This window comes from Lemur catta, chromosome 14, assembly GCF_020740605.2.
Source record: "Lemur catta isolate mLemCat1 chromosome 14, mLemCat1.pri, whole genome shotgun sequence".
Taxonomy (NCBI): Eukaryota; Metazoa; Chordata; class Mammalia; order Primates; family Lemuridae; genus Lemur; species Lemur catta.
The window spans coordinates 29,224,301-29,250,258 of record NC_059141.1 but is presented as its reverse complement, the minus strand read 5'-3'; the positions used below and the strand labels follow the sequence as shown (position 1 = coordinate 29,250,258).

General features: G+C 33.3%; 1 protein-coding gene across 2 annotated transcripts in view; it reads left to right on the top strand.

Annotated features, from left to right (window-relative positions):
• Nucleotides 1-25,958, top strand: part of EXOC6 (exocyst complex component 6) — a 151,111-nt gene that overhangs the window by 50,622 nt on the left and 74,531 nt on the right. For both annotated transcript variants that reach the window (XM_045567802.1, XM_045567803.1), the window contains exons 9-17: nucleotides 251-334; nucleotides 5,260-5,306; nucleotides 5,429-5,549; nucleotides 7,576-7,647; nucleotides 10,586-10,683; nucleotides 15,587-15,692; nucleotides 19,265-19,374; nucleotides 21,370-21,481; nucleotides 22,060-22,194. In XM_045567802.1, the coding sequence (XP_045423758.1) occupies nucleotides 251-334; nucleotides 5,260-5,306; nucleotides 5,429-5,549; nucleotides 7,576-7,647; nucleotides 10,586-10,683; nucleotides 15,587-15,692; nucleotides 19,265-19,374; nucleotides 21,370-21,481; nucleotides 22,060-22,194 (885 nt within the window). The remainder of the gene's footprint in view (nucleotides 1-250; nucleotides 335-5,259; nucleotides 5,307-5,428; nucleotides 5,550-7,575; nucleotides 7,648-10,585; nucleotides 10,684-15,586; nucleotides 15,693-19,264; nucleotides 19,375-21,369; nucleotides 21,482-22,059; nucleotides 22,195-25,958) is intronic.

Below are 25,958 nucleotides of genomic sequence, written 5' to 3'. Positions count from 1 at the left end.
CATGTGACTAGTGGCTACTATATTAGACAGTACAGACATAGAAAACTTCCATCTACACAGAAAGTTCTACTGGACAGCACTGAGATAGACTAATAATGAAATGGCAGCAAAAACTTGTTCTTGACATTCAATATGAAATGGCATTCGGTATTTACATTGCTGTTGGAAAATTTAAAACAACTCTTAGAGGGTAAAGAAGTACCTATTTTAGCTGTGTGTTTGTTTCATTACTCTGCTGATTTTATTTTAGGGTGATGAGGAAACATTTGAAAATTATTACCGAAAACAAAGAAAGAAACAAGCAAGACTGGTATTGCAACCCCAGTCAAGTATGGTAAGTTCGTGAATATTTTGAATTGGTCATGTTGTCACTTTTTACTCGCTTACTCTGCTTTAATTTCTTCAGAGCATGTATCACTATTCATTTAATTACAAATATTTATTGAACACCTACCATTTCTAATCATTGGTTTAGGCACTAAGGGTAGAGCCATGAACAACACAGATAAGTCTCTTTTCTCATGAGCTTATTCTATAAGGGAAGATAGTGAATAAAATAAATTATAGTGAATAAAAAAAATGCCAGGGACTGGAAATTAGTTTCTGACAGTATGTTGGACTGTATACCTTGATTAATTGTCCCACAGAAAAAACAACTAAAGAGACTGTATAGACATTTTTTTAAAATCTTAAATTCTTTTTAAATATACTGAGAATCTGGCAGAAAACATACCAAAAACTAAGTGAATAAGGAATTGTTCTATATATTGGTTGTGGTAATAGTTACATGACTCAATGTATTTATGAAAACTCATAGAAACTGCACATGAAAAATGAGTTTTATTGTATGTAATTTATACCTCAGTATATCTGACTAAAACAAACAAACAAAACAGGAAAACCTAAATGAAGGCAGAAACCCAGATGGGTTTAATGAAACACTGAATATAGCTTTTATCCTAGGAGCATCTGGTGAGTAGGAAAGCATGAGTTTTGAGGATGTGGGGTACAGCAGGCTAAGCCTAGAGCCCACCCAAAGTAGATATCTAATAAGAGATTGTGTCCCTTGTAAAACTGAGACTGCCAAAGAATTTAAAGCCCCATTATTAGGATGAGCTAGAGATAAAACCATTTAAAAATCTCCCTGTTCCCTCTGGCAGATACTATAAGGAAAATTACCTATCTCAAATCTTGGTGCTGAGTGAACAGAAAAAAAAATCTGTCTGAGAATTCATAACTAGTAATTTGTCACTACTTGTGCTTACAACCCAAATTCATTCTACTTAGATAAAAAAATCTCAAGCTCAAAATTTAGTTTAAAATGGTTCCATGCTAGTACTGTCTTCAAGTACCTGGCCAAAGCAAATACAGATCTCTATACTGTCATCCCAGAGTTAAAATTAGCAATTCACAGTCAAAACTAGTTACCAAACAAGTGAGCATAATTAGAAATATTAACAACAGAAATAGATTCTAAAAGACTTGATATTTGAATTATTAGTCATAGAGTATAAAATAATACTATTTAATATATTTAAAGAAATAAAAGGCAAGCTTGCTAATATAAACAGGTAACAGAAACTATGAAGAATGACCAAAGAAATGTGAAGAAAAATCATGTAGAATATCTGGAAGTTAAAAATGTATTAATTGAAGTTAAAGATGTTATGAACAGGTTTAGCAGTTGAGTCTCAGCTGATCTGAAGAAATTATCTGGAAATAATTAAGCATCATGGAGGGACAAAGGAAAAAAATACATAAGAGAGACACAGGAGGTACAGAGGTCTAACATACATCTAACTGGAGTTTCAGAAAGAGGATAGCGCAAGTGAGACCAAGGAATATTTGATGACATGTAGCTGAGAATTTTCTGGGACAGATAACAATCAGAAATCCACAGAGTCAATCCCAAGGAATCTCAAATAGGTTAAATAAAAAGAAACACACTCTTAGAAAACTTAGAATGAAATACCAAAGATACAGAGAGAATAGAAGACCTGAAAAACGTTATCAACTATCTTGATCTAATTGACATTATTGAATACTCCACCCAAACAGCAGAATGCACATGCTTTTCAAGTGCACATGGAAGACTCACCAAGATAGATCATATTCTGGGCCATAAAACAAATAACAACAAATATAAGAGGCCTGAAATCATACAAAATTTGTCCTCTGGCCACAAGAGAATTAAGTGATCCATATGCAGAAAACAAATATTGACTCTTACCTCATTCAGCAATTCGTAGATTATGGACCTAAATTGTAGAACTCTTCAAAAAAACAAAGGATAAAATCTTTGTGACCTTCGAGCAATCTTTTCTTAGGTGAGATACATAAAGCATAAACCATAAAAGAAAAAATTGGCCAGGTGTGGTGACTTACCCTTGTAACTCCAGCACTTTGGGATGCTGAGGAAGGAGGGGGATCACTTGAGGCCAGGAGTTGGAGACCAGCTGAGGCAACATAGCGAGACCTCATCTCCACAAAAAATAGAAAAATTAGCTGGGTGTGGTTGCATGGGCCTGTAGTCCCAGTTACTTGAGAGGCTGAGGAAGGAGGATCACTTGAGCCCAGGAGTTTGAGGCTGGGTGAGCTATGATGATGCTACTGCACTATAGCCCAGGCAATAGAGTGAGACCCTGTCTCCAAAAAATAAAAATTGATAAATTAAGCAACAAAATTAAAAGCTTCTCCTCTTCAAAAGGCATTGTCAAAAAAATGAAAAGGCAAGACAGACTTGGAAAAAACATTTGTAAAACTCATGTCTAACAAGGGGTTTGTATCTAGAATATATAAAGAACTTGTATAACTCAATAATTAAAGATAAACCAGTTTTTAAAATGGACAAAAGATTTGAATAGATGAACAGATGGGAAATAAGCACATGAAAAGATAATTTGGTATAACTTTTCATCAGGGAAATGCAAATTAAAGCCACAATGAGATACCACTACATACTTACTAGAATGACTAAAATTAAAAGGATTGATAATATCAAGTGCTGGTGAGGATATGGTAAACTGGAACTGTCACTTCTGGTAGGTATAAAATTATACTGCCACTTTGGAAAATGGCTTGGCAGTTTATTATGTATAATGTTAAGCATATTCTTATATCCCCAGCAGTCCTTCTCCTAGGTATTTACCCATGAGAAATGAAAATGTAACTTTACACAGTAGATCATATGTGAGTGTCTATAGTAGCTTTATTCATAAATGCCAGAAACTAGAAACATCCTGAATGTCTATGAACTGGTAGATAGATAAATTCTGTTACATCCATATGAATACAAGTTATACATTTATATAATGGAATACAGCACTAAAAGGGAATTGATGCATGCAGTGATATGGAGGAATCTCAAAAGTATCATTCTAAGTAAAAAAATTCATATACAATAAAGTTATGTATCAGTATGATTTATGTTATATAACATTTCTGAAAAGAGAAAACTATAGGACAAAATGGGATCACTGGTAGCCAAGGGCAGGGCAATTCTCTACAAAAGGGCATGAAGGAAATTTATGAGATGGAAATGTTCTATATCTTTATTTTGGTGATGATTACACAACTGTCTATATTTGTGAAAACTCAAGCTCTATGTGTAAAAAGGGGTTAATTTTATTTTATCTAAATTATACCTCAATAAACTTGACTTTAAAAACGAACATAAATAAAAGATCTTATACATGCCCACAGAGAAAAGTTATTATTTTCAAATAAACAAAACAATGAAATATCTTCAATGCTGAAAGAAGATAACTGTTAACCTAGGATTCCACATCCAGTAAAACAAGGACAAAAATAGACATTTTCAGATAAAGAAGAGCAGACACCAAGACACCCTAGTTACTAAGGAAATTCTATAGGATATACTTCAAACAAAAGGAAAGTGATGCCAAATGGAACATATGAGATGCAAGAAGGAATGAATAACAAAAAAAGTATAAATATGTAGGTAAATATTATATTAACTGTAGGAAGTAATACAATAAAATATTGTAAAAATATTTAAAACAAGATGGAATTTAAATACACAACAATAATATAAACATTGGAAGGAGATGGAAGTTAGTGAAATTAAACTATCTTACAGTGTCTGAATTGTCCAGAAGGAGAGTAAAAACTGACTAACTTTAGAGTTTTATTACTTAAGAAAGCATAATGTGATTTCTAGAGTAAATATTAGAAGAATAGAAGCAGAATATATATACTTTATTATATAATAGAGAGGGAAAAAAACTAGAATGATAAAATGTTTGTGTGCCTTAGAGTTGATAAAAAATTGTAATTCTAAACTTATAAGCACTTGATCACATTGACTTAAAATATTTAAAGGAAATTGTCAGGACTATAAGGAGAAATAAAAAATCTACAAGCATAGTGGATTTTTAACATGTGTCAGTATTTTATAAATCAAGTAGATAGAATATCAGTAAGAATATAGAATATGCCTAATCAGCTTGATCTCATGGAATATATAGAATCCTGTTTTAGCAACTATATATATTCTTTTAAAGCATACATGGACTGTTAGTAATTTTTTCTACATACTATGTTATAAAGCAAGTATCAGAAAATATCAAACATTTGGTGTTGTGTAGACTACATTTTCTAATCATAGTATTTTTAAGCTAAAAGATATTAATAATCCTTCTCCCCAAAACCTGAAAACAGCCTAGATGTTTGAAAATGTCATCCACATTTATGAAATATGCAAAATATAACATTCAAATTTAATTGAAATAATGAAATATTTCATATAAACTTTTTACGAATAAAAGTCAAATGATTAAATATTTTCCTGTATGCCTTTGTTGAAATTATTCACAATAGGCAATTGTAGACCATTTTTAAGGAGTTTGACTTCTGTTATGAATTAGATAAAAAGTCACTGAAAGGATTTTGGCAGAAGATATAATGATGTGGGATTACTGTTTGAAAGATTCCATTCTGGCAGCAATATGGAGACTAGACTGTAGGGGACAAGCCTAGAAGTTGGGGAGACTAGGTAGGAAGATGGTGTGATAGCCAAAGTGAGAGATGATGGTGGCTTCAACTAGTCTGCTGAGATGGGGTTCTGAAATCATATTTACTTTTGAACTTGTTCATTGTTTATCCCTGGTGCCTAAAAATATGTGCAGCATATGATAGGCTCTCAATAAATATTTGTTGATGAAATTGTAGAGACTTGGAACTTACTTTTATGTTACTGGTATTTATTGGTTTAAATTGATTTTTATTTTTCATTTAAAGCATGAAACAGTTGATGGCTATAGAAGATATTTCACTCAAATTGTAGGGTATGTATCTAATATGGAAACAACTATTATTAATTTTATATTATGTTAAATGCCAGAAATAATTATGTTCTATTTGGTTTTTTTTTCTTAACACTTGCTATGTTGGCAATTACTGTTTTTAGGTTCTTTGTGGTGGAAGATCACATTTTACATGTGACCCAAGGATTAGTAACCAGGGCATACACAGATGAACTTTGGAACATGGCCCTCTCAAAGATAATTGCTGTCCTTAGAGCTCATTCAGTAAGTCAGACAATTTATGTTACTAAAATTTTAATTCAGTTACTTCAAGAACTTTTGAGCTGTATAATGTCAGAGGAAAACTGTACCTCCATCATTCTGCATTTTTGTTAATTGCTCAGATATGGAAGTAGTAATGTCAGGCTTTTGTTTGTCTAGTAATGTCGGGCTGTGATTTTGCAACTGATTGGGACTTCCCAAAACACTTTTATTCCAGCATAATAGAAAATGAAGAATTAAACTGGTCTCATTAGTTGCAACTGACCTCTTCATTAGATCACTGAAAGCAGCATAAAGAAAGGGTTTTTAATTATCATTCCAAATTCTTTGTTTCTAAAATAAACTCCACCATTAAAATTCAATAGAACTTATTCTTCGATGTTTACAATTTGCAGTAACACACTACAATTATGAATTTCTTAAAAACTAGCAATTTTCAAAATTTGAACTCATTTGAAATAATGAACCTTTATGTAATGACAGGTTTTTATGGATAAAAATTAAATGATCAAATATTTTCCTAATGCCTTTTGTGGAAATAGGAAATACATTGTTGTTGTAAAGACCATTGAAATTAATAATTGGTGAGTGTTGACTTTTCCTTAAAATAGTTTTAGTAGTTTACCTTCAGTGAAATATCTTCATATTTAAAATTTTATTATCTGTTATTTGCAATAATTTTATAATTGATAATAGAGAATTAAAAGATATTGAAGGAGGATCATTAGCTTATGTGATATTTAGCTTATAAATACACTACATTTTTATTTGGAATGTAGATTCTTGCTACACTGTTTATCCAATGAAGTACAACTTTTTCTTTTTTCTTTTTTTTTTTTTTTTTTTTTTTGAGACAGAGTCTCTTTCTGTTGCCGGGCCTAGTGTGCTGTGGCGTCTGCCTAGCTCACGGCAACTGCAAACTCTTGGGCTTAAGCAATCTTTCTGCCTCAACCTCCCGAGTAGCAAGGACTACAGGCATGTCCCACCATGCCCGGCTAATTTTTTTCCATGTTTATTTTTAGCTGTCCAGATAATTTCTTTCTATTTTTTTTTTGAGACAGAGTCTCACTCTGTTGCCCAGGCTAGAGTGAGTGCTGTGGCATCAGCCTAACTCACAGCAACCTCAAACTCCTGGGCTCAAGCGATCCTACTGCCTCAGCCTCCCGAGTAGCTGGGACTACAGGCATGCACCACCATGCCCAGCTAATTTTTTCTATATATTTTTAGATGGCCAGATAATGTCTTTCTATTTTTAGTAGAGATGGAGTCTCACTCTTGCTCAGGCTGGTCTCGAACTCCTGACCTCAAGCGATCCTCCCGCCTTGAGAGTGCTAGGATTACAGGCGTGAGCCACTGTGCCCGGCCTACAACTTTTTCTAATGTATTAATAAAGAACAGTACATTTTATAGTGGTTTATATTTAGATCAGCTCTGAGTATATAAAATTATAGTATGTTTCCTATTAATTCTATGACATCAATATGAAGTCATATGAAATGCAACAATCACATTCAAAATCTTATTAAAGGCTGTTAAAGGGACAGTGAAGTTCACTATGTCCTTGAAATTAATAATTTTCTTTTGGTTAATTACTAAGAAAATACTTGAATTGTCATATTGGAAAAAGTAATATATTGTGTCTCTTTTATAAGATGGAGAATAAGTAAATAAATGAAAACTGAAAACACATGGTTTAAATGTACTATTTTTTTCAGTTTAAAATAACTAGTTTCTTAAACTATAAAGACTTTTAGAAATATAAGCATCATTGCTTTGGCCAAAGTTTAGTGTGCACAAATTTTGGGAAAAATTTTATTCATATTATGCTATTACTTTAGGTATGTGATATTATGATCTCCCTCTAAGAATTTATACTGAATAGAGAAATTCAGCTTTGGCTCTAGCTAACCAAGATTTCAAATTTATTTTAAGTCTGGCAGATTGAAAGAAAAGTTTTTAGGTGCTTAGTTTTTAATGAAATGAGTCTGATTTTTTGTTGTTGTTGCTTTGTTTGTGTTTCCACCCTCAGTCTTATTGCGCTGATCCTGATCTTGTTCTGGAGCTGAAGAATCTCATTGTAATATTTGCAGATACTCTGCAGGTGGGCAATAATCTAACAATTAATGAATATTTAAGCACTTAAGATATATAAAATATAGACCACACTCACTTATTTTATTGTGGAATAATGGTAATAAATTAGTAGTAATAAATGTTTGCTTATGTATTGGTATTCCCTGATTATCCAGAACTATGCATACCACCTTCTTTTCAATATGAAGCTTGGACAGAGCTCAGGGAATAGTACCATCTTTTAAAATTTTGGCCAGTTAGAATAGATAGAGTATTTTTGCTGTTAAAAAAAAAAAAAGAAGAACACGGTATGATGCAAAGAAGCCTGAACTAGAAATTAGAAGATACAAGTTCTGCCTTAGGACAGTAAGCATGGGCTCAGGAATCACACAGACCCTGCACTTCCATTCTGCCTGTGCTAATGACTAATTGTATGCCTGCAAGTTCTCTAAGCCTTGGATCCTCATTTGTGGAAACGGGTTTATTAGTTACTAGTTTTCACCATTGTTTTGAGTTTTAAATGTGATACTGTATATGAAAATACATAGTTTAGAAGGTGTATACATTGATTTCCTTCCTGATTTCAGATTTGCTATGTGTTCTATGACTGAGCAAATTACTTTAGCTCTTTGAGTCTTGGTTTTTTCTTTTTAAAAATAAGATTAAAACTAATTATTTCAAAACTTAATGTTTTTGTGATTTTTCACTAACAAAGTTTTAAGACTTCTAGCTTGTCCCTCCTCCTTGATCACAGATAATAAGGAATTGTCTATTGTTTTCATGCTTAAATTTATGCAATTTTATGGTTTGAAGTAACTTTTCGTGAAATACGGACTAGCATTTTCCAAAATGTGTTGAAATGTTGCTTAAGAAAAGGTTCTGTGGTCAAAAATGTTTGGGAAATGCTAAGTACAATAAAATAGATTTCTCTACTAAAACCCTTTCTGAGAGCAAATTTATATCATAAGTTTCCAAAAGGGAGATGACTGTGAAGCATTTTCCCAGTATTTTTGACCCTTGGATCTTTTTTTTCCCCTTAAAACATTTCTTAGATCTAGAATTTCATATAATATGCTTTGGGAAATGATGATTTAAACTATTTGTTTTATTGTAAGAGTCTTTACATCCTAGAATAGTAGTTGTCTACTTTATTCTTAAACCTAAGGAGGAAGATTCTACAAGCTCCTTTAATAAATTATTTTATTGCCTTATGTCTTTATGTTGAAGAGCTTTGGGCTCAGAGAAGATGGAATGACTAACTTTGATGCTAGGAGTTGGAGGAGGCTACACAGAAAGTTGAAATGTGAGTTGGATTTTGAAGCAAGTAGATTAGAAGGAAAGGGCATTCATGGAAGAGAAAATAGCACATGTAAACTATAGATAGAGGAATGGTATGGTGCATAGCATGATCAAATTTATATTTTGGAATGGTAATTTTGAGAATCTGAGAAATAGGTCAAGTTTGGAGAGACAGATTGTTGGAATTTCAGTTTAGGAAGCTCTTACAATGGTCTAGGCCAGAGATTAAGGACCTGAAATAAAGCAGTGGCATTGAGAATATTTCTGGAAGAAAGAAAGGTGAGTAGATGATGAAGAATGATAGATTTGATTTGTAAAGGAGGTAAAATCAAAATAATTTGGTGACTGATTAAATGTGTTTGGGGGAGTTTAGTTTTCTAGTTTCTCTGTTGATAAACTGGATTGATGATAGAATTATTATTATAGATAGGAAATAAGAAGAACACTTGGTTTAGCTGGAAAGGGAGGAAGTAAGTTAACTTTCATGTGCTTGCTGGCCAAGTAGAGATGGGCAAGAGGTGTTAGAATTAAACATTTGAAATTTAGAGAGGTATAGCTAGAGATAGAGATTTGAATAGTAAGACTAGGTAGTGGTTGAAGTCTTTATACTTGGGATTACTCTAGAAAGCTAGACGAAAAGATTAAAGGATAGAGATAGAAGTTAAGGAAACAGGAAGGATTATTCACAGATGTAAAAGGAGAACAAAGAGAGTGAGTGATGTTACAGAATTCCAAGCAGAAGAGTTTCAAGAGAGAGGTCAGGTAGAGTAAGATCATTGAATTTGATATTTAGGAGATAACTTGTGACATGATTGAGAGTAGTTTAAATAAAGGAATAGGAGTAGGAGTTAGACTGTAGTAGGTTTGGCTATGAAGGGAGAGACAGAAGGAGGCAGCTGGTAGGCCATAGAAAATTGAGGGGGAGCTTTTTTAGTCTCTTTTGTTGTTCTTGGTTTAAAGATGGGAAAAAATTTAGCATGTTTATTTAGCCTAGGGAAAGGAGCCAGTGGAAGTTAAAGGCATAATAGAGTGGGTAGACAACCCATCAAATGGTTTCTGTAGAAGACAGGATCAAGAGCAAGATGAAGAGATAAATCTTGGAGAGAAAATGGACAACTCTGCAAGCTGAGAGAAAATGCTAGGTCCTGATATGGGTAAGACTTCATTGAATATGGAGTTGGAAAGGAATAAAGTTTTGGGGAATGTATGTTTGATGGAAAGATGTAAATTTCCTTATACAACAAAGTCAGTCTTAAATTGAAGGCGCAATAGGAAGCCAGCATATTTCAGACAGAATCTGTTCCTTTTCTTCTTGTGTGCTATTAATATTTAGGTACCACTTTCCAAGACAGTTATGTAGATATTTATCTTGAATTTTTTCTCTAGTCTTGATTCTAATACTTTTTTAGGCTACACTGTACTCCTGACTGAAAAGAGAGAGAAGAAATGGAAAAAATTATTACATTCCCATAAAACTCTTATTAGACCTCTTTTTTACCTAGTGCAATCTAGTAGGATATCAGAAGGATATCGTTTTTTCCATACTGTGGGAACGACATACAGTATGATCTAGTGATCCCTTCCAATGATTCCCTAGTATTCTCAATGTTTTTTATGAATATTTTTATACATTTGACTTGTTTATCTGCCCCTTTTTTGTATTTTAGGGTTATGGTTTTCCAGTGAATAGACTTTTTGATCTTTTATTTGAAATAAGGGATCAATACAATGAAACACTGCTTAAGAAATGGACTGGAGTTTTCAGGTTAGTCTAAGCCATGGTGACTTAATATAATGAATAAGTTTGTCAAATATTCAAGTAATTGATTTTGCATGTAACAATAATATTGTGGTAAAGTATACATAACATAACATTTACCATTTTAATCTCTTGTAAGTATACATTTCAGTGGTAAGTACATTCACATTGTGGCAACCATCACCACTGTCCATTTTGAGAACGTTTCATCTTCCCAAACAGAAACTCTGTACCCATTTGACAATAACTCCCCATTTCCTTCTTCCCTTAGTCTCTGGTCACCGTCATTCTTCTTTGTCTCTAAAATTTGACTCCTTTTGGTACCTCATAAAAGTGAAATCATATAGTATTTGTCCTTTTGTGTTTGGATCATTTCACATAACATAATGTCATCAAGGTTTATCTACGTTGTAGCATATGTCAGAATTTCATTCCTTCTTAAGGCTGAATAAGATTCCATTGTCTGTGTACACCACATTTTGTTTATCCATCCGTCAATGGCCATTTAGGTTTTTTCCACCTTTTGGCTATTGTGAATGAAGCAACTCACGTTGCTATGAACATGAGTACAGCATACATGTATCTATCATGAGAGTCCCTGCTTTCAGATCATTTGGGTTTATACCCAGGAGTGGAATGCTGGATCATATGATAAGTATATTTTTAAGTTTTTGAGGAACTGCCATACTGTTTTCCATAGTGGCTGCACCATTTATGATCAATTTTACATTATACTTTACTTTTAGTTCTCATATCTGTGTTTTTTCCCAGTAAATGATTAAATACTTACACAGCTATAAGTATTCAAAAGTGTTTTATATTAGAGTCAGAAATTTATAGCTTTTAAATTTTGTTTGGGGAAAGTACTGTTTTTACAAACAACGTAACTAGATTAAAAATCTTAATCTAAATGGGAAAATTACTTTTGCTTTAACCACTGTCTGCAGGGCATGGAAAAAAGTATTTTAATATCTATATAACTTTGTATTGCCATGAAAGAGAAATTTGCCCCCTCCCCTTTAATTACTAAAAGCTTTCTTCTCTCTGTCCTTTTTCTCTTTTCCTCTCTCTCTATTGGTCTCTGTCTCTGTCTCTGTCTCTGTCTCTCTCTCTCTCTTTCTTTCTTTCTTCTCTCTTTCAGGAAAAAAAGTCAGTCTGGAGATCTTACATCTGGTTTTCCCAAAATGTGATAGAAATAATGTGTCAATAATACTTGATGATATTAAAATTAAAATGTTAAATGATTTAATACCAGCTTAGCACTTACGTCATCAGTTTTCAAAACCATGGAGGTTGACCATCTGAATCCTGTAATAGAAATCATTTATAAGTGCCTAAGTGGCTCACAAGATGATATACTTCTATTAAAATCAGCTAAGCAATCGTTTGAACTTTTCATACTAACATTCTTTAGGAGTGGTATTGTCAAGATGCCATCCCAAATGGATGTGACAATCCTGATGAGTCATATATAACTATCATCAATTTTTTATATGAAGTATTTTAAGAATAGAGGTAGTGCTTATTGATATAGGTGGTAATCTATAACATAAATGCTATGATATAATGTGATACAATATGATATCTTTATAGATATAATTCTTACAGAGTTGATATTATTTAATTGGCCTCTTCATATGGGTGTTTGAGTTTTTATTATTGTTGATAGATTGTACTGAGCCAGCCATTCTCTCTTACCTGTTTAACTACTTGTAGTAGTGTGATTGCTCCCCAAAGATTGGGGAAACCATGAGGTGTTGTTTTTTCTCTGGGATGCTAACAGGTTCATTCAGATAGGATTAACTTTATCTTCCATAAGAATAGTGGAAGAGAACAAATGATCATATATCAGTTGTAATACATAATCCCCAAATGTATTTTGACTTCTGCCTTCAACACCCTTCTAGATCATGCTTTTTGCCTAAATTTTTATGAAGTAGCAGAATTTAAGATTTGCTTTTCCCTGACCTGTATCTTCAAATATTTTACAAGTAATGATTTGACAACCTAACAATTAAATGGGAGAAAAGTAAAAGTTATCATCAAAACTGAGTAATTAAAACTTGGCTACTTCCATGATAGAATTTATAATCTGACTACTGTTGTAGTTTGTTTATCTGTGTGTAGTTCTCTCTCACTATATTATGAGCACTAATGTTTTATTATTTATTTTTATATTCTTTTTTTATATACTTGTAAATTTATTGTTTTTAATTATATATATTTATGGGGTACACTGTGATGTTTTGATGTATGTATAGATTGTGGAATGATTAAATCAAGCTAATTAACCTGTGCATCACATCACATTCTTATTTTTTGTTGTACAAACATTTAAAATCTACTCTCTTAGCAATTTTGAAATATATGTTATTAACTGTAGTCACTTTGCTGTAATAGATCTCAAAAGCTTATTCCTCCTGTCTAACTAAAACTTTGTATCTTTTGACTAATATTTCACCTCCCCTTTCTGGCCCTGCCTCTGGTAACCACGATTCTACTTTCTACTTCTATGAATTTGACTTTTTTAGATTGTACATGTGAGTGAGAGCATGTAGTATTTGTCTTCTGTGCCTGGCTATTTCACTTAGCATAATATCCTTAAGGTTCATCACTGTTGTTGCAAATGACAGAATTTCCTTCTTTTATAAGGCCAGATAGTATTCCATTGTATACATACACTGCATTTTCTTTATCCATTCAAAGATTAATTTTATATCTTGGCTATTGTGAATACTGCTGCAACAAACATGGAGTGCAGATATCTCTTTGACATACTGATTTCTATTTCTTTAGATATATACACAGAAGTGGGATTGCTGGATCATGTGGTAGTTCTATTTTTAGTTTTCTGAGGGAACTCCATATTGTTTTCCATAATGGATGTACTATTATAATAATTTACATTCCTACCAACAGCGTACAAGGGTTCCCTCTCTCCACATCCTGCCAACACTTATCCTTCATCTTTTTGGTGATAGCCATTCTAACAGGTGTGAGATGATATCTCATTGTGTGTGTACGTATGTATGTATGTATGTATTTAGAGGCAGGGTTATGCTTTGTTGCCCAGGTTGGAGTGCAGTGGTGCAGTCATAGCTCACTAGGCTCAAGTGATCCTTCCATCTCAGCCTCCCTAGTAGCTGGGACTACAGAAGCAAACCACCATGCCTGACTAATTTTTTTTTTTTTTAGAAGTGGGGTGTTGCTATGTTGCTCAGGCTAGTCTCAAACTCCTGGCCTCAGGCAATTCTCCCACCTCAGCCTCCCAAATATTCTACTTCTTAAAAGCTCTCATTTATGCTACTTCCTTTCTGTCCCCACTATTACAGCTTTAATTCAATTCCTTATTACCTTTTATTTAGATTATTCTTCAGTCTTTCTTTCTTTTCTTTTCTTTGTTTTTTACTTAAACAGATACACCTGGATTAGTTTTTCTAGCTGGCCTCTCTTTATTCATTATTGGCCTTTTTTTAGTTTATCCTCCACTTAGTGAAAATCTTCCTGTGACATTCCCCTGCCTAAAACCTTTTAATGCCTGTAGAATAAAATCTGGGTGCCTCAGTTTGTCCACTTTCCCAACCTCATTTTTCACCATGTCCCTCATAAACTTTACACTTTAGTAATGCTGCACTACCTGCGGTTTTACACCTCTCCAAGCACATGCTCATGCTTTTTCACTCCTTATGCCTTTGCACATATATTCCAGCTGTCTAAAATTCTTTTCTCCTATGATCTTATTTGGAAGTGTTTCTTTTCATCTTTAAAGACCCCAGAGAATTTGTAGCTTCCTCTGTAAAACTTCCCGTGAGATGCCCCCAACCTACTCTGATAGTCATTTCTTCCTTTTTCCTATTTCTGAGCCTTGAACCTCTTATATTGCAGGTATAACATAACATTATAAATACTATAATTTCTTTGCATATGTATCTCTCCTGTTAGATTTGAGAACAGGAATTTAGCTTTTATCTTCATGAGGTAGGGAATTTTCATCACAGCCAAGAGCCTAGCACATAATACATGCTCAATAAATATTAATCAAACTGAATTATTGATTAGAGGGCAATTGATGATTGGACAGCAGCTACGTTAGGACCGGTTGTGCTACAGCAACAAAAGTCCCCAAAATCTCGTTGGATGAGCACAGGTATTTTATTTCTCACTCACACAGAAGTCCACAGTAGGATAGTCAGAGATCCAGGATATTTTCATTTGTGATTCAGCCTTCTCAACATATTGTCTCTGTTGTCACCATGGGAAGGAGGTTTGCACTACTGACTCATAAATGTTTCAGACTCAAAGCAGCACCTACCACTTTCATTCATAGCCCGATGGCCAAAACTAGTCATATGGCTCTGCCTAACTGCAAGCGGTGTGTGTGGGCTGTGTAGATACTAGATGAGTAGTAAATGTCTCTGCCTTACTAACTATAAAAGGTCCTTTTCTAATCACTGCATTATGAGAGATAAATATAACACATTGTTTTGATCTTCAAGAGTTTGTGATCCCATTAGGAAGAGAGAAAACACAAGACGTACAACTTGAGAATTGTTCCTGTCAAGAAATATGACTGGGATACTCCCGATTTCTTGGGTCTACTTTTGTTATGGATAATGAGCTTGTTCACACTATGTCATCTTGAGAATTGTTCTAGACTAGAAAACTAAAACTAAAGTGCTGAGAGGATATAAAACAAACTAGTGGAAAGAGGAAATTGCACATGGATTTTGAGGGACAAGACTTACTTGTTATTGAATTTTAGAATTCTGGATGATTAGGCAATGTTTTCCTATTTGGACCTTTAATTGGCAAATTAAAAATGCTTTTGTAATAGTTGGGTTTATTTAAGGTATTTTTATAGCACTTAAATGATACATTTTATAAGTTTTCAATTCTCCTTTCTTGACAGGGACATTTTTGAAGAAGATAATTATAGCCCCATCCCTATTGTCAATGAAGAAGAATATAAAAGTGTCATCAGTAAATTTCCCTTTCAAGATCCAGACCTTGAAAAGGTACAAACTAGTTTTTAATTCAGTAATTTTCTTAAAAACAAATTAATGATATGTATTACTATGTAAAATTAACCTGATGCTGCAAATAAGAATAATTTATTTTGGGGCAAATTTTTTGTCGTGCTCATTGAGAAAATTAATTGTTTTGTTAACTTTTAAATATTATGATATTATTACTGCTACCACTACTATTTTTATGAAGTTAAGAAGAGACTTTCTTGAGGATATTGGAAGCTGTTACCCCAAATGTTAGGTGGATTCCCAGAGTAGGTGTTACTAATGTTGGGTGGATTCCAAATTAGATAAGTACATTATGACAATAAGAGTATATTCTAGGGAAAGAGAGGGAAATTTCTGTGACGTGTCCATCACTGTGGAAGATTTTAAAATAAGTAGATTTTGCAAAAAGTTTATCTTAGTTAAGTAAATGATGTGTGAAGGTAATAGCTATCTATGGATTTCTTCCTGAAGTAGGAATATATATTTTTAGGGTCAAGATGTCTGAACAAAAGACAAAGTAGAAAAAGGAAGTAGACCAGCATGTAGGATATTCTTGGAAGCACTTGAGTGCATGTGTATGTGCATAGATACACACAAACATACACACTTGTAGCTATCTGGTATCTCTGGGGAGACTCAGATCTAATGAGAAAAGGATATCATATTTTCTGTAACTGTCACCATTTTTATTTTCTTTATTCTTGTTTTTTCTCCTTACTCTTCTTTATTATTTTTTTAACTCTTTATAATTTAGTCCTTTTCTACATTTTCATCCCTTCAGCATGAGCAAGACTGAATTCTGAGTGAATTGTTACTATAAATTTTTGTTATATTTTTATATATAAACTAAGTATATTATAGGTAATAGTCATTAAATACAGAACCAAGTAGTTAAATGCATTGCTTTTAGGTTATAGCTAACACTGCCATTGCATATACCTGATAGCTGTGTTTTAATATACATAAAAGACCAGAATAATTATTCTAATTCTATATTTTTTGAAACTCAGAGTTGTCCTTGTCAAGAAATATTACCAGAATATTCTTCATCTCATGGCTTGGTTTTATTTTGTTTTAGTTACTGGTAATGAGTTTGTTCAGGCTAGCATCTGTATAAAGAGCACTGGACTAGGTCTGGATTCATGTGCTAGCTCTGCTTGTGGCTTATCATGGACAAATGACTGACCATATTTGAGTAATTGTGCCTCATCTATCAAATAAGGAGGTGGAACTAAATAATCTCTAAAGTCCCTTCCAGTTATACTAAACTATGCTGAATAGGTTTATAATTAAAAGAAAGGTTAACTTTGCTTATTATAAGGAGTTTCAAATATATGCAGTACCTCTTAGGATTAAGCTCTTAGGAGTTGTATCCATTGATCCGTATACTACTCATCATTAAAAAGAACTATTGTTAATAGTTAAAGTGTTAAAGCTACATGGAAAATTTAAATGTGACAACTTAAAAATAAATACCTGTACCAAATTGTTTAGTTACAGTCTCTTGGTTATGTGTGTTTATTTTTTTCCTAATTTAAGTATAATTTCAATTAAAACTATCAGAAAAGATATAAAACTATCTCAAATAACTTGAGTTATTTTCAGCATAAATTATGAATGAAAAAGGAGTAAGACTAAGCATTAATGCAAAAATCTGTCTTGTAGATATCTATGCTAATTTGGTTAGAACCATTTGGCTAAAATAAGAAGATATTCATATTCTGTCTTTAATGTAATTAAAATAAATTCAAGTATTTATCATCTACCTACTATATACCAGACATGGTGCTATGTGCTAGATTTTCAGTCTCTGCTGTTAAGGAGCCTATAGTCAAATGAAGGTAGATAAAATAAACAGGTAATTGTAATTCATAGAAGTTGGCACTGCTCCAGATAAAGGAAGCAGCATGCAGAAAGGCTATAATTCTGTAACATAAAGGTCAAGGTTGATGGAGTACAAGAAGTGAAAATCAAGAGTTGTAATTGGAGAAGTAGAAAGGGCCAGACTGTAATGGCCCTTGTAAAGTGTTAGAGAGTTTAACCTTTATTCTGAGGGCTATGAGAAGCCACCAAAGGGTTTTAAGCAGTAAAAACATAACCAGATTTGTTCTTTGGGAATATCTCTCTGGCTAATGTGTGGAGAATAGATTGGAGAAGAGTAAGACTGATGGCAGGGAAACCAGCTAGAGGATTTTTGCAGTTATTCTGATGAGAGAGATTGGTAACCTGAATGAGGGTTATGGTCATGGAAGTTGATTTGGGATGTTTAGGAGGTGGGAGCAACAGGAGTTGGTGATGATTTGCATATGAGGGATAAGGGAGATAAAGGGGTCAGGTGGGATAACCAAGTTTCTGCCTTGCATGGTAGTAGCATTCACTGTGATAGGAAACACAAGAGGAGCAAGTTTGAGGAAAAAGATGATATTTCACTTTTGAACCTGTTGAGTATGTCTCAAATGGCACAGCCAAATGGAGATGTCCAATGAGTAGATATATGGATTTGGACTTCAAGAGAAAGATTTGGTCTGGAGTTGGAGATTTACAAGATAATTGGCACTTGCATGGTAATTGAAAATCATGAGAATATATGAGATTGTCCTAGGAGAGTATGTGCAGTAGGAAGAGAAGGTTTAGGATAGAACACTAAAGCATGGCAATAATTAAGGAATGGTAGGAATAGAGCAGGTAGAGAAATAGGAGGAAAACCAATGTTAGGCAGGTACCAAGGAAGGAGAGATCTGACAAAGCAGGAGGGGGCTAACTTTATCGGATTCTTCAAAGATAGATAACATGAGAGCTGGAAAAGTCCACCAAATTTAACAACTGGGAGATCATTGGTGGCCTTGGTGAGTGTACTTTCACTGATGTAACTAGACTGCAGTAAATGTGAAGATAGAAGGGTATATTAGACCACATGAAATATAAATGAAGGGCTTTTTGGTAAAAATCTTACAGTTTACCTTCTGGAGACTAATTTTCAAGTGGACATTACCTGATAGTGTAGTTTAGCCAAGAAGCACACTGTAAACCATTGGCTGCATACCAATGTTTGATGGTATAGTGGTCAGAAAACTGCTGTAAGGTATTCTAGGCATTATGGAATTCACTGGGTACCTTTTTGAATTGGCATGAAGCCTTCACTGAAGGTAAGTGAAGGGAATCTTAGAATTATTTGGTGGCTCTGAGCCTGGAAGCTAGCCTATAACTTTCTGTGGACACCCTGACTCTTGTATTATGGATAGAAAGAAGCAGACAGCTAGCCACCTCCTACAGAATGCTCATCGTCAGAACACACTGGAGGTATTGATTTGGTTGTTGAAAGTCTGATAAGATGATTTAAGAGACCAGTAAATTGCCACATTATTTTCTTCAGAAATATTTTAGTTTTCTTTAAAATATCAAAAATAATATAGAAATATGATAGTAAATACCTGCATCAAGAACATTAGAATTTTTGATGCAGGTATTTGCTATTAATTCAAATGTGAAATCAGTTTAATTTTTTATTTTTAGGTGATTAACATGTCTTTTTCTAAAATTTCAAAAACAATGTTAACTTTCTTTTTCTACAGCAACCTTTCCCAAAGAAATTTCCCATGTCTCAGTCAGTGCCTCATATTTACATTCAAGTTAAAGAATTTATTTATGCCAGCCTTAAATTTTCAGAGTCACTACACAGGAGGTAAGTTTACTGATTAAAAAATGCATCTTTATCATAACTGTTTTTACGAAACATTAACACCTTATTTTCATGCCATGACTCTTCAATGTATTAGTGTCTCATTGAAAAGGCTTACATATTTTAGTGACATTTAGGCTTAAGTTATTATAAATCTAACATTGTAATTTTTAAACTTTTCATTATATAAATCTTTAAGCACACATGAAAGAGATACTTTGATAGGAAACTATGATCTCAGCATCTAGATTTAACAGTAATAAACATTGTGCTATATATTTTTTTATCTTTTGCTGAAGTATTGAAAAGCAAATTCCAGAAATGATGACCTTTACCCCTAAGTACTTCAGTATTTGTTTTTAAAAACAATGAGGATATTTCATTATTTAACCACAGTTAACAAAATTAACACCAGTCCATAATATAATCAGTTCCCTAGTCCATGTCAATATTCTCTTTATTATTCTCAAAATGTGTTTTTACAGTTGGTATGTTTGAATCAGGGTCCACACAAGGCCCACACCTTGCATTGGTTGTTAAATCTATCTCACCAATGTCCCTTTTTTAACTGCCATTGACTCATTGCAAATCTGTTATTTTAGTAGTTTTGTTTTTTCTCAAATAGGCTTGAAGTGAGGATTTGGACAAAATCAGTAGAATAAAGAGTACTGTAGCAAATTAGTATCATACTTAGTAATGGGGAGCAGCATAATTGTTGGTAGCTATAGCCAACTTAATTTTATAGGAAGAAGAATACTATTTATCAGGTGTGATGAAAGCAACATTCAACATTTGTGGAGATAGGAAATGTGATGTTATCACTGTTTGCTGGTAAGGAAACTGAGAGTCAGAGAGGCTATATCATTTATTCAGAATGACCTAGCTGGGTAGTTTGAGAACTGGGGTGAAGGAGCAGGTCTTTTGACTTCCATGTTAGTGGAAGTGGCTGGCACAATGTCTGGTATATAAGGAATGATCAGTTAATAGCAGCAGAACATTAATCATTATGCTACATTTTGTTCCAGCTATTTAGATGGACCTGTGTTATAGTCATATGATATATTTCTGATTGTGAACACTCTAGAAGACAGAGTGGTAATGCTGGCTTTCATAATGCCTCCCTCTCCAAAATCCATTCTTCTGAATTTGTGTACTGAATAGCAGCAAATGTCCTCCTACAGTAGGAAACTTTTCTGAATTTTAAGTCACAAAAAGGCATGAAGGCAGTTTAGATATAACAGTTATTTATTTTTCAAGCTAAAACTGTGAGAGCAATGACTCGTATTATTTTATCTGTCTCTTACTGTAAGCTACTGCTGTTTTGGATTTAAATAAGATATAAATAAATGGAAAAAGAAGTATGTGTTCTGCCAGCATAAAAGAGTATCTGATTTTAGGTCTTACACTGTTCTTTCCTTGTAAATAGAGAGTCTTTAGAAGATTTCCGTTCATGAATAATATGAATGGGAAGGATAAGAGAAAAGAAAGGAAGGCAAATACCTAACAAGTAGTACCTGCTGTGCTGTATGATTCCCATAAGACAGTGGTTCTCAAAGTATAGTCCTCAGATCAGCAGCATTAGCATCACATGGAAAATTATTAGAAATGCAACCTCAGACCTACTGAATTAGAGACTGAGGCTAGGGCCAGGGTTTTATCTGGATGATTCTGATTGACACTAAAGTTCAAGAACCACTGCTTAAGCTTCATCCTACTCTACCAGCCTCATATAAGGACATTAGCTTTTGATATACTAGAGGTAATATATTCTGTGTAGTGCACAACATGGCACACGTACAAGGTAATCTTTATGGAAAATGTCACTTTTGTGAAATTAAATTGAAGTTTGTGATTTAATAAATGTGGGCCATTGTAATTTATCTAAAAATATAAAAGTGACTTAGAACAAATTATTTTAGTAAATTATATTAAATTATTTAGGATATTAACTAACTGTAGTCTTGTGGAAAGCTCAATAATGTCAACCTTTGTTTTTAGCTCAACAGAAATAGATGATATGCTTAGAAAATCAACAAATCTGCTGCTGACCAGAACTTTGAGTGGCTGTTTACTGAACCTTATTAGAAAACCTCATATAGGTTTAACAGAGGTAGGTTAAAAAGACACATGTAGCCAAATGTTTCATTATGTGAAACAATTATTAGAGATTGTTGCTGAGTATCATTTTGTAAAACTAGCTTTGTGTTTTAAATTTATTAATATAAGCAGATTTGTTTAAAAATGAAAGCATTAGTGTAAATTTAAGAAATGTGAGGGAAAAGGGTTTACATGGAGAATAGTAGATAGTTTGAAGCTGTTAGAACATGTATTTGGATTTCTGACTGTAAGACTTTACATGAAAAGTCAAAATCCTCATATTTTTATGTGCTAAATGTGTAAGATGAAATATGCTATGAAAAATTATTTTAAAATAATTGGCAGTTAGACTCTAGATGTGTGCTTATGTGTGTATATGTGTATATTTATTAATATATTTTTTTAACAAGTGTTGGCATTCGTAAGCAGTATTTGCAGCAGGTCTATGAAATCCGATAGTCACTTATATCCTGTAATGCTGTAATTATGCAGAAGTGGTGGTTGCTGGAAGTAATAATCCTATTTTAAAAAATTATGTGGTTTTGCACACCTGTAACCTGTATTTTATTGGATATATTTTGTGTTTTCTAGCTGGTGCAAATCATCATAAATACAACACATCTGGAACAAGCTTGTAAATACCTTGAGGACTTTATAACTAACATTACAAATATTTCTCAAGAAACTGTTCATACCACAAGACTTTATGGACTTTCTACTTTTAAGGTATGTAAAAATCTGACCAAAATTTTTCATTTTAATTACTGTAAGCACATGTTAAAAAATTAAAAACAATTTTTATTATATGCATGATTTTATTATATTCCTAAAAATTGAGAATTAGAGATAATCATTGTCAACAGATAAATGCCCATTCCTTTTTGGCATTTTAAACATCTTATTAAAGTGGAGAGAATTATACTGATTTTCTACAGTGTATTGCATTTTATTCATGTTTTGACAGTTTATAGTAGTGCTGAATAGGTCTCACTGAATTTCTTTCCTTTTTTTTAAATTTCAAAATATTAAGGGGGTACAATGTTTTTGTTACATGAATAGCTTTTGTAATGCTTGAATCAGGCTATAAGTGTGCCTATCACCCGAATAGTGTTGATTGTACCTGTTAGGTAGATTTTTTACCCTCTTCTCTTCTCTCTCCTCCCCACTGCTTGATTTCCAGCGACTTTTACTTCCCTCCATGCACATGCATTCCCCTCAGTTAGTTCCAGTTTAGTACAGCATATATGTAGTGTTTGTTTTTCCATTCTTGAGATATTTTACTTAGGAAAATAGTCTCCAGTTCCATCCAAATTGCTGCAAAAGGCATTAATTCATCCTTTTTATGGCTGAGTAGTACTCCATGGTATACATATACCACATTTTGTTAATCCACTCATGAATTGATGGGTACTTGGGGTTGATTCCAAATCTTTGCATTTGTGAATTGTGCTGCAGTAAACATTCGAGTACAGATGTCTTTTTGATAAAATGACTTCTTTTTCTTTGAGTAGATACCGAGTAATGGGATTGCTGGATTGAATGGGAGTTCTACTATCAGTTCTTTGAGAAATCTCTATATTGTTTTCCATAGAGGTTATACTAATTTGCAGTCCCACCAACAGTGTATAAGCATTCCTTTCTCTCTACATCAACACCAGCATCTATTGTTTTTGAACTTTGTAATAAAAGCCATTCTAACTGGGATATGGTAATATTTCATTGTGGTTTTAATTTGCATTTCCCTGATGATTAGTGACATTGGCCATTTGTCTATCTTCTTTTGAAAAAACTTCTGTTCATGTCTTTTGCCCACTTTTTGATGAGGTGGTTTGTTTTTTTCTTGCTGATTTGTTTGTGTTCTTTGTAAATTCTGGATATTAGCCCTTTATCAGATGTATAGTTTGTGAATATTTTCTCCCATTCTGTAGGTTGTCTATGTGCTCTGTTGATTATTTGCTTAGCTGTGCAGAAGCTTTTTAGTTTAATCAAGTCTCATTTATTTATTTTTGTTGTTGCTATAATTGCCTTCCGGGTCTTAGTCATAAATTCTTTGCTGAAACCAATATCTAAAAGAGTTTTTCCTACATTTTCTTCTGGAATTCTTATGGTTTCATGCCTTACATTTAAGTCTTTTATCCTTCTTGAATTAATTTTTATGAGTAGTGAGAGATAGGGGTCCTGTTTCATTCTTCTGCATGTGGCTATTCAATTTTCCCAACACCATTAGTGAATAAGGATTCTTTTCCACAGTGTATGTTGTCATCTACTTTGTTGAAGATCAATTAGGTGTATGTAGAATATTGAATGCATATATTAGAAAAGAAGGAAGATCTGAAATCAATAATCTAAAGCTTTCACCTTAGGAAACTAAAAACAGAAGAGCAAATGAAATCCAAAATAAGCAGAAGAAAAGAAATAATAAAAATTAGAGCAGAAATCAGTGAAATTGTAAACACGAAATCAATAGAGAAAATCAACAAAACTAAAATCTGATTCTTTGAAAAGATCAGTAAAATTGCTAAGCTTCTAGCCAGCCTAAATAAAAAAAAAGAGATGACACAGATTACTATTAATATAAGAAATGAAAGACACGACATTAGTACAGGTCCTATAAACATTATAATGATAGTGAAGGAATATCATGCACCATGTTATGCCCACAAACTTGGTTGCTGGGAGTATGGGGGCAGAGAAGGAGGTATAGGTGGAGTACAGAGGATTTTTAGGGCAGCGAAACCACTTTGTATGATAATATAATGGGGGATACATGTGTCAAAACTCACAATATACAATACCACGAGGGAACCCAGTGTACATTATGGACTTTGGCATTTGTAGGGTATATGAGAAATCTCTATACATTCTGTTCAATTTTGCTGTGAACCTAAAACTATTCTAAAAAGTAACGTCTATTTAAATTGAAAGAAAAAGTAAACACATCCTTGTAACTATGAGGTCAAGAAAGAAAGCATTACTACTAGCATTGTAGAAGTCTTCCTCATTCCTCTCCTTTCTTACTCTCTGTTCTTCCTCTCAGTACTTACTTTTTTTTTTTTTTTTTGAGACAGAGTCTCACTCTGTTGCCTGGGCTAGAGTGAGTGCCGTGGCGTCAGCCTAGCTCACAGCAACCTCAAATTCCTGGGCTTAAGCGATCCTACTGCCTCAGCCTCCCGAGTAGCTGGGACTACAGACATGAGCCACCATGCCCGGCTAATTTTTTGTATATAGATTTTTAGTTGTCCAGATAATTTCTTTCTATTTTTAGTAGAGACAGGGTTTCACTATTGCTCAGGCTGGTCTTGAACTCCTGACCTCGAGCGATCCACCTGCCTCGGCCTCCCAGAGTGCTAGGATTACAGGCGTGAGCCACCGTGCCCGGCCAGTACTTACTTTTAATAGCACAGATTAGTTTTGTCTGTTTTTGACTTCTATTTAAATGGAATCATACAGAATGCATCTTTCTGTGCATCTGACTTCTTTTTACTCAACATGATTTGGGGTATTTCATTTGTAGTTGCATGTAGCTGCATTTGTTTATTTCCAATTCAGTAGAGTATTCCATTATAGCATTTACTGCAACTTATTTATTATCATGTGAACTATAATATCACTTTTGGCTGCTGAGAGGTGTTTTTTGCTTCCCTCCTGGTTATTGACTGGATATGTGACCTCTGACTAACTGAGGTGTTACTGTATGGGTAAAACAGAATTTATGTTTATTTAATTTTTAGTAGTAAAGATATAAATTCAGAAACTGACAAACATTTCAAACTAGTAAGGTATTATAAATAGGCAGTTTTAAAATTTCTCATTTGAATTATAATTGTTATATTGTTTTACATGTGTAAAGTTAATTTCTTGCTTTGTGAGGACACTTGCGATATTCTTGAGTGATTAATTGCATTTCAACTTCTGATTACTTATGTTTTATTTAGTCTTTTTATTGGTGGAGTGTTCCTTTGTAATATTTCTTGTATTGTGTGTGCAATTTGATTGTCATTTTTAAAAGACAATGCATGTGATATTTATTTCTTTTGTCACCCTTTACCACCAAGTTCCCCTCTTCTCATCTTCCCCCATTAGAGAGGGCTGCTTACATACAATAGTTTGATGCTTGCGGCTGAGTTAATACATTTTAATGGCATGAAATTCTAAAAGGTGAATCAGAAAACAACAAAAAGCAAAAGCAGATCAAGTAACAAATATTTACTGAATAAAATAAGTAATTTGGTCACTTAGTAAATGTAAGAACAGAAAAGCAAATAATGGAGATGCTACTTTGCCAAAAACATAAAAGCTAACAGAAAAAATAAAAGCATTTTTCAGTTCTATAAGCAAAAGAGGAAGATCAACAAAGTGTAGAGACTACCTCAGCCCTCATCAATAAATGAAAGTGCTCAGCTTTCTGGGTTTTTTTTTTTTTGGTAATTTATCACTAGTAATCAGTTAATTATAGTAAATGCCACTTATAAAGATCGTGGAAAGCAGAA